Source organism: Parus major, chromosome 2 (genome assembly GCF_001522545.3).
Source record: "Parus major isolate Abel chromosome 2, Parus_major1.1, whole genome shotgun sequence".
In the NCBI taxonomy this organism is placed as follows: domain Eukaryota; kingdom Metazoa; phylum Chordata; class Aves; order Passeriformes; family Paridae; genus Parus; species Parus major.
The window spans coordinates 43,918,126-43,936,081 of NC_031769.1; the positions used below are offsets into that span (position 1 = coordinate 43,918,126).

The 17,956-nt window shown below is 38.2% G+C and overlaps 1 protein-coding gene across 11 annotated transcripts in view; it reads left to right on the plus strand.

Moving 5' to 3' along the window:
* MYRIP (myosin VIIA and Rab interacting protein) overlaps window positions 1–17,956 on the plus strand; it is a 206,439-nt gene that overhangs the window by 78,178 nt on the left and 110,305 nt on the right. For all 11 annotated transcript variants that reach the window (XM_015619685.3, XM_033511940.1, XM_015619686.3 and 8 more), the window contains exon 3: window positions 16,254–16,475. In XM_015619685.3, the coding sequence (XP_015475171.1) occupies window positions 16,254–16,475 (222 nt within the window). The remainder of the gene's footprint in view (window positions 1–16,253; window positions 16,476–17,956) is intronic.

Sequence of the window (17,956 nt, forward strand, 5' to 3'; positions counted from 1 at the left end):
TACCAGGTGCTCTAGAGTCAATATAAAGGAATGCACTCAGTGCTCTAATACTCAGAAGACTGAATGAAAGCCTTAAGAGAGGCAGATGATTTTTAATTACCTCAGGTTGAGAATTTTGATGGAAAATATCACTGGAAATCTAAAAAGAAGATCAAATTAACAATACTGGAGAATCTGAAACTAATTTTTTTCCTAAAAAAACCCCAGGAGATAGATTTTTGCTTCTACTTAAGCAAAATGTGGCATAATCAGGTTTAAAATTCATATTGGTGAAAAAAGCAACAGAGATAGTTTAGCCATATTTGAGTAAATAAGCATTTTGCTTATGAATGGTGAAATTTCCAGAGGGCAGTACTGTGATGACACCTTCATAGTTCCTTTTCTTTTGGCAACATTTGGAAATGTGAAATGCAGTGGGAATTGTTATTGCACAGCTTAGTTGCCTGGTGTTAGACGAGGTAAATGTTGCTGGCCGCACATCTCCGAAGCGACACTGATGCTCTTAGAAATGCATCAGTTGCCATGACTTCCTTTGGATGTGCCAGCACAAAGCCTCTCCTGAGAACAGGTGTGTGTGTAGTTACTGCTTTAAAGTATTATGGGATGGATTGCTGCATTAGCAGTGGGCAGAAAAGCAGGAGGAGCAGAGGTGAATTGTGATGTTGTTCTTCTGTGGAGTGTTACAGCATATGTGATGTTAGATGATGACCTGCAAACACACAGGCTGTCGAAGGGAAGAAGTAAAAGAAACTGCAAAATAAATGTTAAGAATAAATTGTTGGTGCTCTGGGAAGATTCTCCTAAGTAAAATATTGACTCCTAAACAGTGTATTTTAATATGAGCACATGTCCAGCCTGGAGAAAGATATCCCTCTGTGAGGAACAGGAATATTTTCACTGACTTGAAGGGAACTTAGGTAGTTTGAGTTACTGAATTGTATAATTGCCCTTAAGAATCCACTTTCAATGGCTTGATAAAATAGTACAGATCAGGATAATTGGCACTGGGATGCCAGAGACATCTTAGAAGTACCCAGCCTGCTAATTAAAATCAATGCCATTGCTCTTAATATTTTTTTTTCCTTCCAAGTAGCAGATCCTGTTATGCCTGCTGTATCTGATGTAGTGTGTAATATTAAGATGCTGAAGTAGGTGAATTTTGTATCACTCATATTAGGTCACATACATTCATACCAAAGTGTTGTGGGTTGTGTTAAATGACTTTTATTATGCTCTTATTTTATTGAAGGGCAAAGCCCCTGTCAATCTCAGATGTGAGAATCAGGGTCCTAATTAAATTCAGATGTCATGCTTTTATTTTTATTAGGTTGCTTTGGGTTTGGGGCTTTTTTTAGTAGTGTTAACCAGGAAGTCAAAATGACTCACTTGTTCTTTCTTGAATAGAACATTCGACCTCCTTACATTAAATACTTGCATATTCTCAGAGAGTTTAGTTGGGATTTTGGTTGTTATAATTACATAAACACAAATGTAACAGGCATATAATACATATTTTAAAATGTTTCTCCAATTTATGTAGCTTACTTTTTTCTTACTGCATATCTGTTTCCTTGATCTTTTACAAACTTGCCTTTATGTTCTCCTGATTAAAGTCTGAGAATTTCTACCCTCTTGTAAACAAATATTTTATTGCTTAGGGTTTTGAAGAAGTTGGAGTCATTGAAGGTTTCTGAGATTATTGGAGAAACTTCTCAGCTATACAGAGCAGAGGCAATTTATATGGTTTACTTCAGCACAGCATTTTACTTCACTTGGATATTTGTAGTATAAGGTAGAAAAAATGTGCAAATATTCTGGTATAGCATGTTGAATATAACCCATTTTAATGGGCTTTGACAAGAGCTAATATTGCACTAATGAGGAATGGAGATTAAAAGCTCTATTACATCAATACTTTCGTACCTTTAAATTTTGAGATATGCAAAGAGAGAAGAAGAGAGGAAGAAATTTAAGGGACTTGATTTTCAAGAAAGGCTGAGCCTTCCCTGAAAAACAAGCTCCAGTAAAACAGCTGTCATTGTAAATCTCATAACTGAGGAACCTAAAATCTGATCTTTAACACCCTACTTGAGTTATCTGCAGTACATGAATGGTATGATCTAATATTCACATGTATCTGTTCAGACAGGTTGAAAACATTCAGAATGCAATTTTGAAAAATATGTCCTGGATACAGAGCACAGATGAGCAAATCTAATAATGACATTGGGTCTTTTTTATTTCTTTGCAATGCTTGGCTTGTGCTCTGGGGTTTAGCTGGGCCAAAAATCTCAGACTGCTGCAAGCTTTTATAGCATCACTCTAATTATTTATTTATTGAGTGTTATTTGATCCTGGTCTGTTCATTTTCTAGTTATTGAGTGTAACTGATGTTGATGTGTCCCATGTGAGGCCTTAACTGGTATTTTTGCCAAGTTAGAGATTCAGTTTTTTAAGTGTGCTGGGGAGCTTAAATGTATTTGTAGAGTGGTTTAAGTATTTTTTAGGCACAGATTGTGGTGGCACTGTTCCGAATTGGACTGAGCTGCAGTCAAGGGGATCTTTGTAACCTCAGAGATTCTTGCAAGGAGGAAATATTTCAGATGCTACAGCTTTCTCCATAATTCATTGTGTGTATTAGGGCCTGTGCATACTTTGCCTATATAGCAGAAAGAGAAGTACTTTGCTTTAATTCCTTGCTGATTTCAAATAATGTTTTTTTATAAATCAGCTGCTCTTCTCAAGTCTGCTTCTGGTTTTTGAAGTAGGGCTTTGCTTTGATTTGTAAACTATTGATTGTACTCAAAGCTTTTGTTTTATCGGCTTTTGTAGTTACACAGATATAGCCAGCATACTGAATTCCTCTAAAGCTTTTTATTTTCTTTTTTTCTTTTTATTGTCCCCTCTCAAGGGATGAGTTCTTGATTATAACTATTGGTGCATTTCCTGTTTGTGTTTCTGAGCTCTCAAAAAAATGTTATGTATAATTAGACGTTTGCTTTAGGAATGAATTTGTGCAATCATTTTTCTCAATAAAAATAAGCACCTATCAATCAAGATTTTTAGAAGATTTTTGTGTTTTGCTGTAAGTTCTAAAATACTGCCTTTTTTATGTCTGACTTACACATACTGCCACAGTAACTGCGGTTTGCACCCTTAGCCTACAATGGTGGTTTAAAACCACCTTGAAACATTTAGGTACAAAGTACACAACTGTGTGAAAAATCATATAGCCTTGTGTGTGAAGAAAACCAACATCTTGCTATCTCAGTATTTGACTACATTTTCCTTACTCTTGACTGAATAGAAACGGCTGCTAAACTGCCAACAATTCTTGATTACGTGCTTCTTCCACCCCTGCTTGTGGGGAGAACTACTTGCCTTTTGGTTCTTGTGGTCCACCTTTGACCCTCTATGACATATTTTCTGAATTTAACTTGCACCTTTTCCAGGGTGTTTGTGAGTTAAACAGAAAATACATGAAAGTGTCAAACCTTTAAAAAGTGTGGCATAGGGAGGAAGTGAGCAAACAAACAGAAAATGAATGGTGGTCACTTTGCTTTCTTTGGAAGGGAAAGGAATGGGAAGGCACCCCCATGGTTAGGGAGTTTTTATAGAAAACATCGTTTTTCCTTTTCTAAACAGTAAAATCTTGGTTAAATATTAATTTTAGAACTGTGTTGAAGGAGATCTCCACTTGCATTTCTCTTACCCTCTAAGCATCAAGTTGGTTACTCCTTAGTCCTATAAATAGTCCTATTTGCAACTAAATGTATAAAACTAAACTAAGCACTTACTGTCTTAAAAAGAAATATTTATTTTGGCAACACCAGAATTTTTAATTGTTAATTGTACAATTGTGTAAATTTTAATTATATTGTTCTGCCTGCTACTGAAGGATCCTTTTCCACTTGCAATTTAATTAAATGCATTTTGATATTTGCTTTAAATCAACCAATATTTCAGTTACAGAGATGGTCCCTTGTGATGACTTAATCATGCAAGTTTTGAAGTCCTGAATTTGTGGGCATGCCAATGCTTTTATATTTTAGTTATTTTGAAAAATTAGTGTTTCATAGTCACTCTTCTTTTTTTCCTGAAGAATAAATGTTCTATTTTGAGAACAAATTGTTACTTTAAAAGCAGTAATTCTCCGTTTGATGTGTTTAATTTTAAATCACTTACAGTCACACACCAGAAGCAGGTTTGGTTTGTGGTGATGGTGCCTCAGTGTAGAGGAAGGCTTTAGGAGGGGACTATCTACTTACACTTCTCTGCCCACAGACTCTCAGTCCAGAAGGTAAATCCAAACTACATTTACCTATGAGGAAAGCAGCTTGGTTGAGCTTGGTTTCATTTGAAAGCAAGGTAAGGGAAGGAGGAATTAACTGAAGCAGAGACATCTGCTAGGTAGCAGAAAATGTGTTTGTGTTTTCCTGAGAGAATTCATAGATTACTCTGTACCTGTTTTCTTCTGCTGAATACAAACTGCCAGTCTGACCATCCTCTGGTAGTATTTCAGGCCACAGCTACAAAGGCGTAGCTTTTATTTCCTTGTTCCATTACCAATGTCTTCCTGGACCACAGCGTTGATGAAATTCCTAGAGTGACACTGCTGTGAGACAATGCAGTGCTATGGAGGATTAAATCAATTATGGTCAAAGGTGCTTCAAACTAACTGGTGCAAATTAGAGTCCTATTGAGAATCCTTTATAAAGCTAAATTTTAAGTATACCAATCCACAATATGTCTCGAAATGAGGTGGGTTTATGATACATTGAACTTCTAGTGGTATTTCAATGGAAATTTTCAAAAGCCCATGCACCAGTCTTCTGGCCCAATGGTTTCTTTTAAAAGAAAGATAATTCCTTATCAGAAGCTACAGTTCTCAAGCAAGCCTACTCCTCCTCCTCACTTAGTACAGCATGGTTTACAGGCTGGTTTTGGTGTGTGCACAAGCTAGATTCCTTCTGCAAGTAGATGCAGACAGAGATGTCTCCTGTCTGCTGTTTTTGAAGAGAGGAATTGCTCAAGGGAGAGGAGAGAGGCATCAGGTCATCAGATAATCTGAATGGTACTATCCACAGAAGAACTGAATAATAGTATTTGAAACTCTTTAATTGCTAAAAAGTCAGAACAAAATGACATTTTTAAAATTCAAAACACATTGTTTTAAAAACAGTGAAGAACCATTCTGTCTTTTCCAAATGTGCACCTCCTAATCTGAGTTCTTATTGTGAATTAGGTGAATTTCCATTTTTCAAAACTTTTTATGTTATTTCAGTTGTTTTGCCATTCACCACAAACACCCCACTGAAGTATGTTTGCTGCATGTCAAATTGATAGATAGCTGATTGGGAAGATCAAAGAGCACAAACAAGCCAAGAAGAGGAATGAAAATTACAGCTTTATGAGGTTCCCCTTTGTCCATCTCCCTCTGGGATAGTTCATTGACTTCAGCTTTCTTTTTCTGGGGTGAGGCATACTATCAAGGGCTAAGGAAGATTTACTGGGATTCATAGAGCTGCAGGAGCATCTGCACAAGAGGACTTTAATTTATCTCTAGTTCCTTAATATGCTATTTGTCTGGTAACCTGGCTTTCCTCTTCTCTAGCTAAATTGTCTTGTCAAGGACAATCCATACTACTATGTTTCCATGGGGATGGGGTATAGAGAGTACTAGGTGGATGAGAATCCTGGTTTTCACTTGCAAGGGATATTGAATAATGCAGTTTAGCTATAAGTGTATGCATGCTCACACACATATGCACACTAAAATTAAATAGTGGCAACTTCTAGTCACAGCTACAGAATACAGATGATTATTTTCTAAATAAATTCTGAATTATTAGGGGTTTAATTTTCTTTTTGTGGTTGCTTACTGATTTCAGTCCATTACTGTATATTATTTTATACTTTAAAATACCAGTATGTTATTAAATTTTTTGCATTAAAAATTTTGCATTGTATTAAATTAAACTGCAGAAACGTTCCCGTAATGAAAAGTTCTGGATTAAGTTAAGAACATCAACTGTAAAATAGACAAAGTATTATAAAAATGTTAACTGAAGATGGTGTCTTTGTTAAATACAGGTGTTACTGTTAAAATAGTATATGCCAGTATTTTTTTGAAGGACTACCCAAAGTATGTGTGTTTCAATGAGGAGGTGGATTTGCTGTTAATATTTCTTGGGCCTTTGCAGACATTTGTCTGGTTTGTAAGAAACAGTATGGTACTGCATTTAGAAGGTATTCATATTGTTGATATGAAACACACCAGGGTAACCCATCATGTTAAATATAATATATATTCTGTGAAAATAGCTTTTGTCTGCCAAAATACCTTTCTTGTGTACAGTGCAGGTGTGTGGTAAATTTAAGCATCTAAGTCTTTGTCTTTAAAACAAACGGACAAAACCTACATGGAAAGTGCAAACAATTTCTACGTTAAGAAAACAATTGTTTATATGCTTAAATCTGCAAAAATATCAAGCTGATATTTTTTTGACACATGCTGACTTTGGATTCGCAGAGCTTGCAGTCTTAAAGCTGCTTAAGTTGCAGTCTGTGTGGAATACTGAAGAACAGCATTAACTATGTGTTAGGTGCATTGGCAGTGTGAAGAGGAGCTGGACTAGGGAAGTGAATAGAAGAGCTATATACATGCAGGCTTACTGAAAATACAGTGTTGAGTGCTCCAGTCACAAAGAATTCACTCTGAGACCAAGCTAATGGGAACATTGTGGTGTGATGCTAGGATTTCACAGGAGTCTCACATGAAACAAGCCCATGGGTGGCCTGAGCATCTATTAATCCCTTCTTCTGTCTTCTTGTGCTACATCAGGGCTCCTGTGGTTGTTGCTACATGCTGATTTGTCTATGTTGCATTCCCCGTGGAGAATTTTGTGCACATAGCTTTCCCAGTGTTCTCATCCTACCTGGGTTCAGAAGTGGCAGTGGTGGGGATGGGCAGATTTCAGAGCCAGTTTCATTGGGCAGAAGGGCCTTGAGTACACAGCATCACTCATCCTGACTGTACACAAACCAGGATGAACATCTTTGGGCTGTTCTTTCTAACAACACGCTCACGGTTGTCTGGCACTGACTTGTCAGGCCGTGAGACCCAGTTCCTTAGCGAGCTCTGCTGTCTGCTCTGCTGCCTGCTCTTGTTTATTCTGCTGTGTGATCTGTGGGGAAGGGTCAAGTAACAACAGCGATTCTAGAGCAAATCTTTGTAGGCCTGCATTGCTAGAAGTCCAGCCAGGAAGAGGGAAGAATGACTCATAGCCAATACTTCAGGGATTTTCAGAGCCAATGTCTCAGTTATTCTCCTGCTGTACACTATTCAGGCTATGAATTGTGCTTTATGAGGTCAAGCCAGAAGGAGTACTGAGAGAACTGTTTAAAGTAGGAGGACTGTTTCTATTATTAAAGGAAGTTTTTCAAGCTAATATGAGCATAAAAAAGGATTCCTAAGAAAGGCAGACTCATAGATGCCACCAGTGATGCAAAGAATGTATTGCATGTAACTATGATGTACACTGTTGTACATTTTAAAAAATATTTTCACTAAATATTTTTGGGTTTTTTGAATTGAAAAGTGTTTTATTCTAAAGAATGCTTGTCTGTATTTATCATTCTTTAGGAATGAACCTGTACTGAAAGTCAGGACCTGATAGGAAAAAGGTCTCCAGGGAGATGGGCAGTGAGGAATGCACTTCAGGGAGAGCAAAATGAGACTTATTGAGAGGAAATGAGATAAAGGGAAATGTAGCAAGTATTTGTGTAACTAAAAATCACTATCAAATGTGGTAAAGGAAAAAAAAGGGAGGCAAAATAAGAAAGGTGGTAAAGCTAATGATGCTTTGCTAGGTTGTTACAAAGTTTAATAGGGTAGTAAGTACAACACAAAGTATTACATGTTTGTAATCCAAGTGCCCCAAAATGCTATTTTAAATAATACTTTAAATTTACCATTTTGTAGTCACATTGGTAGGGCTGTGGCATATACTGGTGAAATGATAAAAAAAAAATCACTCAGATTGTCATGGTTAGTGGTTCAATATGGACATAATAAGGAAAAAAGGGGAAAACTTTCCAGTTTATCATTATTTGCAGTTGATGTCCAGTATGGATGGATACCTTTTGATCATTCAGAGTCAAACCCAGGATTGAACCAGAAGGTCCTGTAGGATTTAACCTGCATCAAGAGTGCTTGTCCCTGATAGAGACACATTATTTCACCTCAAACTACCCTACCTTACTGCAGATCAAGTTGTAACTGAGATAGGAGAGCAGATGAGAAAGAAGAGTGAGCTTGGGGAGGGGGAAGTATGTCAAAACCCAGCTTTATTTTCAAATGTCCCATGTGGCAGTAAAAGAATGGGAGGGCAAAGAAGTCCATACTCATGGCACTGTCTTGAAAAAGATCATTTCAGCTTTCATGTGGAGATTTCCAATGTACCCAGAGCTCCCCAGAATATCTCCTCTATAATTCAAAACCTGCTTCACCCTTGCTGCTCTACTTCCCCACAGAAGATTTCAAAGCCTATCAGTTAAATGTGGTGCACAATCTGTGCTCCTGTGATATCCAACATGACATAAGAAGATGGGGTTAAATGCAATGTCCCTTGACAATTTGTGGGTTTATGAAGTGAGGAGGAATTTAAAATAATGCCAGTATAGTATTTACTTTTTCTATCTACGCTCTGACATGTCAGTCAAGTCCAGCTGACCAACAGTGCTTGTGATGGCAAAAGAAAAGGAAACTTCCCCTTATAGCCATTAGCACAGTGTCTATAAAGTCAGACAGCAGCAGTCACTCATTTTGTGAAACAGTTTCACCTCAGCATGAAATTAACAGATTAGGATAGAGACTGGTATGACAAACTAGGTACTGGTCTGGGGAAAGTGCACTACAATTTGTCTTGGTGCTTGACTGGCTTTCTCTCTAGCAAACACAGTGCCTGATCCATGTTTCTTGACAAGGGTATGTGCTGAGTATGTTGGCATTTTTCTCATTCTATCAACAGTTTAATTGGTTCAACAGCACAAAACTTCCATAGGTTAGTCTTCACAGCATTTATTTTATGGTATCTAATAAGAAATACAAAGGTGTTAGTGCAATTGTTTTCCCAGTGTAAGAACTGTTTGCAAATCTTAAAAAAAAGGTAAAAACCCATCAGCAGTGTTTCCACTGTGATGGATTTCTTTATTTTTAGAAAGAGATAGTCCCCAGATAAGAGCAGTAGCATATATGCAACATCATCACTGTTTACTTCTACTTTTGAAGAGAGAAAGAAATAAAAATATAAAAAGTGAGATTTGATAGGAATATACATTAATATTACCGAAATTTAATTTTATAGAAATTGAAAGCTGAAGAGTGAAAAAAAATCTCAAGAGATGCTGGTAAGATCTTAAGTAAAAGAACACAGCCACAGTTGGAGTAATTGGACTGTGAAATATCAATCTTCCTGATTTTTGTATAAGTGACTTACTCATAACTATTTATGAGTTTCTTAGCACTTGACTCCCCCTATCTCCCCCCGAAAAATTTGTGTTTTGCTTTTTTGCCTTGGGTTGTTTTTGACATTACTTCTGTTCCCTCCCCCATTTATGGTACAGTCCTTGCTGTCTAATCCTCCCGAAAATGTCAGCTACTGCTGATATCCAGACTTAAGTCTGGACTGATATCCAGATTTAAGTGATGTGTGCTCCTCCAAGGCTCCCCAAATGCAAGTGGTATGTTTGCATGTGTGCTAAGTGTGGCTTTTTGACAGTACTAGCAATGTGTAGACACTTTCATGTGCTAAGTGTTAAATGTAGCACGAGGCATATTTCTGATAGTGTTGATAAGAACTTAGGAAAAGAGGCCTTGATTATAAGATAATGAATTAACTTGGCATTTGCTATAGTTCTGTGCTGTGCTCCACTTTTTCAAAGAGCAATTAGAGTTTCACTAGGGGAAATCTAGTAAAGACATAAAAGAGACAAAAGGGATGGTGGTATATTACAATCTGGAAGTTATGTTAGATGCCTGTCTTGATGGAGAATAAACTACCTTAGAAGGAGAGGCAGCAAAAAAAATAAAAAAATAAGCACTGAACCCTTAGAGAGTAAATAGTGATGGAGGCCTGCTGGGAGAATTTGGTTCTTACTGTGTACTACAGGTGAAAGAGGTGTATGACCCTGTCAGCGTAGAGCTTCTCCCCTGTTTGCACAGTTTGGGACACAAGAAATGTGGAAGGGACAAAACACTGAGCAACTCTCCTTGGCAATTTTGGCTCGTTCTCTCAGATCAGGAGTCAGGCTTACAAAACTTCCAGTGAGTGTTTTTCCTAAATTTAGCATCATTTTGCTAACCTGGCTGGTCCATTTCTGGAGGCTTGAGAGGTTGAGTGAAGAGGAGAGGAAGTAAGGGCTGAGGTGGGAACTACTTGTAGTCATCACAGTCTAAGACCTTAAACATCAAATTAAAGACCTGAATGGGAGAGAAATTTCTGTCACTTTCAGCCTGTGACTCCTCCTCATTGTACTAGTAATCAAGGAGTAAGAGACTGTCATGTTCTCCACAGATTAAAAGATCTTTACCCCAGCTCTGGCATCTGGTGCACATCTGGCAGGTTTAAGGAGAGTGGAGATTAGAATACTTCATACACTTTTTCCACTTAATATGAAAATCTCTTTGTCCTTCAGCACTGTAGCTTAGAGGATATTGGTAAAACCTGTATTTTTAGGTGATCTCTGTAACCCAAGGAAACTCCTAGCCCAATACACCAAGTTTGGATTGACTGTGGGAGTGCAAAAACATAAGGTGCAGTAGGAAAAGTGGTCTCTCTGAAAGGCTGGAAATGGATGCATGAGAACTTGTTCATCTGCTCCCTGAAATATGCAGAAATCCAGATTTTGTGCTTAGCAAAAGGCCTCAATAGCTTGTTATGCGTAGGTGAATATTAAGGATGCTTGAACACAGAAATGTTTGAAGGCATTCTTTTTTGTGGAAGGAAACAGTATTTTAACAGTTGTCAAACTAAGATTGAAACCAGTTTTAAAATAAATTAGTGACCTTCATGCACTGCTCTGAATCCACTCTGGGAAGTGAGATAGTGCAAACAAGTTCAGAAAGAGAGACAACCAGTTACCCAGTTGAGCAGACCGCTGTACTCCTGAGAAAAGCACTTTGCAGTGTGTGCTGTGCATTCATTAATTTTTGAAGTAAAAAAGGCTCTAAGGCCAATGGATAAAACATGGGTTATTCTATGAAATAGGTGTAATTTGAATTAAGAGGACAGGAAACAGAAGAAACAGGAACCCTCATCTGTAGTACCAAAGGAGAAAGTTTCTACCTGTCTTTGATAACTTGCAGAAACACTGCTCCTCTGTTCATCAGGAGGGAGTGAGGTGAATCTAGGAATGTTGTCCTTCCATTTTCTTCTTTGCCTGTGCAGGCAACTAGAATAGATTTAGCCTCTACTCTACTGGGGAAGATAAAAGGTGTTTAAACAGCAGGAAAAATTGTATTTGTCCATCACTTAAGAAGGGAACAGAGCAAACGGGAACCAATCCAGCTGGACTTTGCCTTTAAGCTGCCAGGTTTAAACTCCTGAAATGGAAACTGGTGGGAGACTGGTACTGAGATGGTACAGCCCAATAACTTGGCTCAGAGAAGCACTTAGGGAAGAGCAGAGAGCTGCATTTTGGGGAGCCTGACAGACAGAATTGCTTATACAGACTCTGCCTTGGAGCTGAAGCCAGCTATCAGGTTTTCACCAGGAACTGTTCTCTTTGTTAAATGAAAAACAGGGGATTTTTTTAGCTTTGAGTTGTAATCCAATTGCCTGTTTTATGGACTCCTTTCCATTGCTGCACCTAGGGGTTTAGAGTTCAGTCACCCTAAACTTACACATTTAGTAATGTGTTTTTTAACCTTTTTTAAAACTCATCATTAGTTTTGGTTTTTTAACTTCACAGTATTGTCTTATTCTGGCAAGTTGTCAATGTGTATATTACTGTTGACTTTGCAGCTTGAGGTTAAAGCTCCACCTGGCTCACCCCTTGAGTATTTAATCACAGTAATACCTCTTGGTGGGAAGCGTACCAAAAATTCTTTTTTCTCAAAAAAGATTCTATTTCTGTGTTTAGGAGGTGTAGTATACCAATTGGTTTAAAAAAATTTGTTAGAGGAGAAGGCATTGTTCAGGCAAACATTGAAGAATTATGTTTAAATCTGCCAGACATTAAGAAGAAATAAACCATACCAATGGAAGTGATTTAATTTATGTTTTAAAAAGTCACAAAATCATAATAGGTGGTGAAGGGAAGACATCTATTCATCCTCAGAATATAACAGAAAAAACTACATCCAAAACAGTGTGATGGAAAGTGTTCCTAATCTGACTGTTTGTGGGGATTACATGCCGGGAGTCTATCACCCAAAGCTTTGACTGAAATTAATTACATCTTTTTTGATGCAAACTGTGTAAATTCACTGATAAAAGCTTCTAGAAAAATATAATATGCATCTGCATATTTTTGAACTTATTTGGAACTTGGAACTCATAAAATGTTCTTTGACAGAATGGGTTTTGGTGGTAGACATGTTGGATATCTATTGAGTATTTTTTGCTTCTTTCGTACTTGTAAGCAATCGGTGAAATGCAACCACTCGAGAAAGAAAATGAAACCCAATCTGAGATTCATTCACACAGCATGAGTTCTCTTCCCCACAGGTGCTTATTACTATGTTACACATAACCATAATAGCTGAGCCCCATCAGTTGTGACTTCTGAATGAATTCTGTAATTTGTCGTTCCCACTGTTCTGTGCTTACCTCAACATGCACATTTTTTGGTGCAGATGTATTTTGTTGCTTGTTTTATTTGCACACATATTCTGTGTATACATCTCTGAATACATTACCTTCCCTCCTTGGGGAAATAAGCACTCATGAGTGCAACATTCAGAGAGGGAGAGGCATTCTTCCTCTATTCGCTGTCCCATCCCCCTCAGCTGGGTTTTGTTGGGGGAAACTGAGGCATGGGGAGGAAGGGAAATATTTGCAATGACTGGGCAGTTTGACCTTCTTAGAAATAGCTTCTGCACAGGTGGCTGTTGTCTTTTTGGAAGCCAGTTTCACTTCATGAGACCATCAGCTGTTGTTGGCTGCCTGTCCTTTCCTTAGAACATTCTGACAATCTTCTTGCACCAAGCAATATGAACGTCCTGAAAGTAAAGCCTGAGATTTTTAATTTGGGATGCCTTGAGGTTCAGCTTGTACCACCCTGAATTTCAGTGCAACAAAGTTTCTCAGTGTATCAATATTGATGACCACGTTAATCATCCCCTCAGGATGACAGTCCAGCTGGAGTTACATTCAAGTAAGGTTTTCTTGGTATTGCTGAGTCAGAGTAAACCAGTGCCTACTTTTCAGCTAATTTTCCTCAAATCAGACAGGTTGAATTGCTCACCAGAGTTATGCAGCATCTCTCTTTCATATGAAACCTGTGTTTTGCTTCCAAGGAAAGAATGTGGAGAAGAGCCTTTTGGCTTCAAATTACAAGTCCAGTTGACAATCCCTTTTGCCATTTGACTCCTTATAGAATAGCCTTTGGCAGGCAGTGCACGAGAACCTTAATTTGTTACAGCTGTCAGAGAGATGTGTATTGCTTTCTTTTCTGTTCTGCCTGGTTTCCTGTGGAAATGAGGCTTTTTCTGTCATGCTCTCTCTCTGACAGGCTGTCCAACCTTATCCTATTTACTTTTTTAATCCATTGGCCAATTTTAGTCCTATTTAATGCTGAGGCAGATGCCTTAATGATATTGAGTTCTACCACTGTAATGAATACTGGCAGCCAGATAGAGGAGAGAGATGTAATTAATGCCTGTTCTGATGAAAAGATTTCAGTGTGTGCTCAGCTTTTTCTAGGTATCAGGCTTTATTAGCTCTTTTGTGAACAAAACTGCCTGGTTTTATATTGTTAGCATTATTGTAGAGCTTTAATTGGTGGCTTTGGCTCTGTGGTTTATCTTGCTATCATGCATCAGAGCCCTAATAAGGGTTCAAAATGCCACTGAGCATGACAGTGTTGAGTGTGTGGGCTGTGATACTACCAAGCATTGGCATTCTTAATTCTGGGAGATAATAGAACTCCATAAGGACAAAAATCTCTTCTTTCATCACTCTCCCTGACCCTGACTCCTTAGCTGGTCTCGTTTTATGGGAAGGCCATCATCTGCTGCCTGGGGTCTCCATCCTGAAGCAAAGATTGCAGCATCTTGGGCTACTGAACACTTTTCCATGCCAGAATTCCTCCTTGAGTCATACAGCCCTCACCTTCACCAGCTTTTGTGCTGGGATCTGGGGTTCCTGCCTGACCTTCTGTGCAGAAACAGTGCTGTGTCTCACCCCATTGCTGCAGAGTAGCATGCCTGCTGTGGGTGGAGGAGCAACGTGGAGACAATTCACTTGCTCTCTTGCTCCACTCACAACATTGCCCATGTAGTACCATGGTAGGAGGGAATAATGGAGATTAAGATAAACTAGTCATCCCATTGAATCTCTGGGATCGTTCCATCAGGTTACCTGAGGAAGCCAGTTTGACTTGCCTAATTCAGGCATTTCCTATCTACATGATAATCTCTTACCTTTTGCGTCTTGCACATTCTGTAAAAATGTGGCGGAACAAGCATTTTTTTCCATCTAGACTGAAAAAAAAAATCATAAAGATTATTTACTTGAAACTGCAAAGAGTATCTGTTTGAGCACCTAGTCTAATTTAGTCAAACCCTTGTACAGGGTGTGAGCAGCAGAAACACACATTTTTTTCAAATTTTAAATTTATTAAAAGGCATATATTGGGAATACACTTAAATATGTTGTATGTGCAAGTTCAAAAATTTTATGGTTTAGATCACTGCTTTACTTGTCTTTTAGATTTGTGGTTTATAATTGACCTGTCAGATTTTCATAAACCAGGCTGGTTTTATTTTGAGTTATGAATCTGAGGCAGAAGTGGCAAATAAGGTGATATAGAGCCCAGTATTGTGATTCTTTTTAAAATTCCAGTCTTGGCTCAAAATTATTTTCATAGATGTTCTTGGTTGAGTTCCTGAATAAGTATGCAATAAGTGTGTTCTTTTTTCCTGTAGCAAGATATTTAAACATAAATATATATAAGAGTAAGTCAGCATGTCATGAATAAGTATTCTTGCAGCTTAGTCTGTTTTGTGGAACCTCTAAATTTTGTTTAGACTTTTGTGTTACTCTAATATTATAAGTGGTTTTTATCAGCAATTGGAAATGGTAAGGTACTTACTAATTCTGAGAAACAGAGAGAATGAAAGTATGTACGTGCACACTGTGTTAAAAGCTTTTGTTTTACTTGTTTTTCAATGATTCTTATTTATTCTTTTCATAGGGTTATATCTATGACTAGTTGTACATGTCAGAAAATGTGTGATAAGTTTGCAGATTTGTCTGCCTTCACAACTCTTCCCTCTACATGCTTTTTTATTACTGCTGTCATGGAATATATTGCCTAATTTGTAAATATCAAAAGCACTGTAAAATGGGAGATAGCAATTTACTTAATACCATGCATACACAATTTCAGTTTTTTTAAATGAATGAGCTCTTCTGCTGGAAAATAGGAAATTATACAGAGTGCCTGCAAACACTTTCACAGTTAACAGGCATCTTAATATTGGTCCTAACTAGTAGAGAACCCAAATCTCTCTGAAATGAAGGATATCATTAATGTTGCTTTTTAGATTTGAGCTATTGTGAATAATATGACCCTATGGGTCAGAACAAAACAAAGTTTTTGTTTTCAAAACTTGGTTGGAAGGATTTTATTATTACTATGCACCAAGCTTTTTTTGACTTCCATAAACTGCTTTTTGATTTGTAAAGGGTTCTGAGAGCAGCACTGAATTTTCATGTGGCTTCTGTGCCTTGGCACAGCTGAGTGCCTGGAGCAGCAACCTGGCTTTCCTTAGGGTTATCTCTCTGGAACTGAGTAAATTTTGCTCTGGTTTGTGAATCAGGGAGAGTTTAAGTGGATTGGCCATGGGTGGCTTAAGGGAACATAGGAATTTTTGCTTTCCCATTCTAAATTTAGGATATGCATTTTTCATATTCATATCACATCTGCAAAAGTTACTTGAGGAGTATGTACAACATGAATATGTGGAAAGAGGATAAAGATTTCCCATTGAAATTTTGATTATGTTTTTGTTCTTTTTATTCCAGTGAAATGAAGCAGAAGTTGGATGAAGAGGGTAACAAGTGCAGCATCCTTTCCAAGCAGCAGAAGTTCAATGAGCACTGCTGCATTCGCTGCTGTTCTCCTTTCACATTTCTTATCAACAGCAAGCGACAGTGCCAAGACTGCAAGTACAACATCTGCAAGAGTTGCAGCACTTACCAGAAAAAGGAGAAGGCTTGGATTTGCAGTGTCTGTCAGCAAGCAAGGTAAAGGTCTATTTTTCAGCAACTTGTGCAAAGCAGCTGTGGCCTGACCTGAGCTTTTCCCTGTATTTGTCAGTAGTTAACTCTGGTGGGATAGGAGCTGAAGTACCTGTTTATGTAGAGGCTGATTTATTCCTGACATGCCTGTTTTTTGTAGAGGTTAATTTGCTCTGAGAGTGTTTGGTTACCTGTTGCATTTTCCAGGCTTGTTTAGCTGGACTGATGTATCAGCAAGCAGTAACTGGGCATAGCTTGTGCAGGACTGGGATGTCCTGAAACACTTGGGTTACTAATGGAACCTGAGCACAGATGGTGCTAAGGCAGTTAATAGTTTGGCAGCTAATCCCACTGATGGGTCAGGAATGGAAGGAAGCATATTTGCAAATAGATTATCCAGCAGTGACTGTGTTTTAAAGTGCTTTTCTAAATGCCAGCTTATTGGTGGGGATGCCTTGAGGTTACTTTGGCAAGTACCCAAAGAAAATAGCAGTGCGACTTGTTATAATTCATAACATCTGCTAAGAATATGCTGCTGGGCTTCTATTTGCAGAGGGTATCAGGGATTTACTATCTCACCCTTCTGAGGCTAATAGAGCTCTAATATTTAAAGATAGCACCAGAAAAACAAAGCAAAACACTTATGAGTAGTAGAGGGGCCATCCCTTGGGTGGTGACTGTGATAGTCCTTGTCTTCAAGCTCCAAAAGCAGCCATAGCTGCGGTGAGGTAGTCCTGACTGACACACTTTAACTCAGTCAAGAAGGGTGAAAGAAGTAACTCATTTCCTTATGGTTTATTTTTCACTACTGGTGACTAAAGCAGCTGAGCATGTGTGACAATGATGGCTGTTTATTCTTTACCTTTCTCTTTAGTGGAGAACGAAGGATGAAGACAAGAGACAAGTCCCTTTGCAATGCTTTATCTGCATACTCATCAAAGCTGTACTATTCCCTCTTGTTTCCCATTAACACTCACTTGAAATCACAGAATCACAGAATGACTAGGTTGGAAGAGACCTTCAAGATTCTTGAGCCCAACCCAGCCCTAATACCTCAACTAGACCATGGCACCGAGTGCCACATCCAATCTTTGTAAACACATCCAGGGATGGTGACTCCACCACCTCCCCAGGCAGATCATTCCAGTACTTTATTATTCTTTCTGTGAAATACTTTTTCCTAATATCCAACCTATAAACCAGTGCTTGTTTCTGCCTTAGTCATTTGACCATTGCATACTACACCTCTTCCTTCCATTTATCCTGCGTTCACCCATACAGGCAGCAGCACAGCAGACACATTTGTGGATGCTGATGAACTGCACTTAAAATACCTCTTGCTGTCTCCATGAAAATGTCTCAGAAGAATTTAACTTCAAAGGAAGAATCTGTAGCTATATTATAAAATACTATTTCTTACTCTTGAAGTCAGGGCTTTGCCCACAATCCTGTGCAGCCCACAAAGTCACCCATCTGTAATTCAGTTA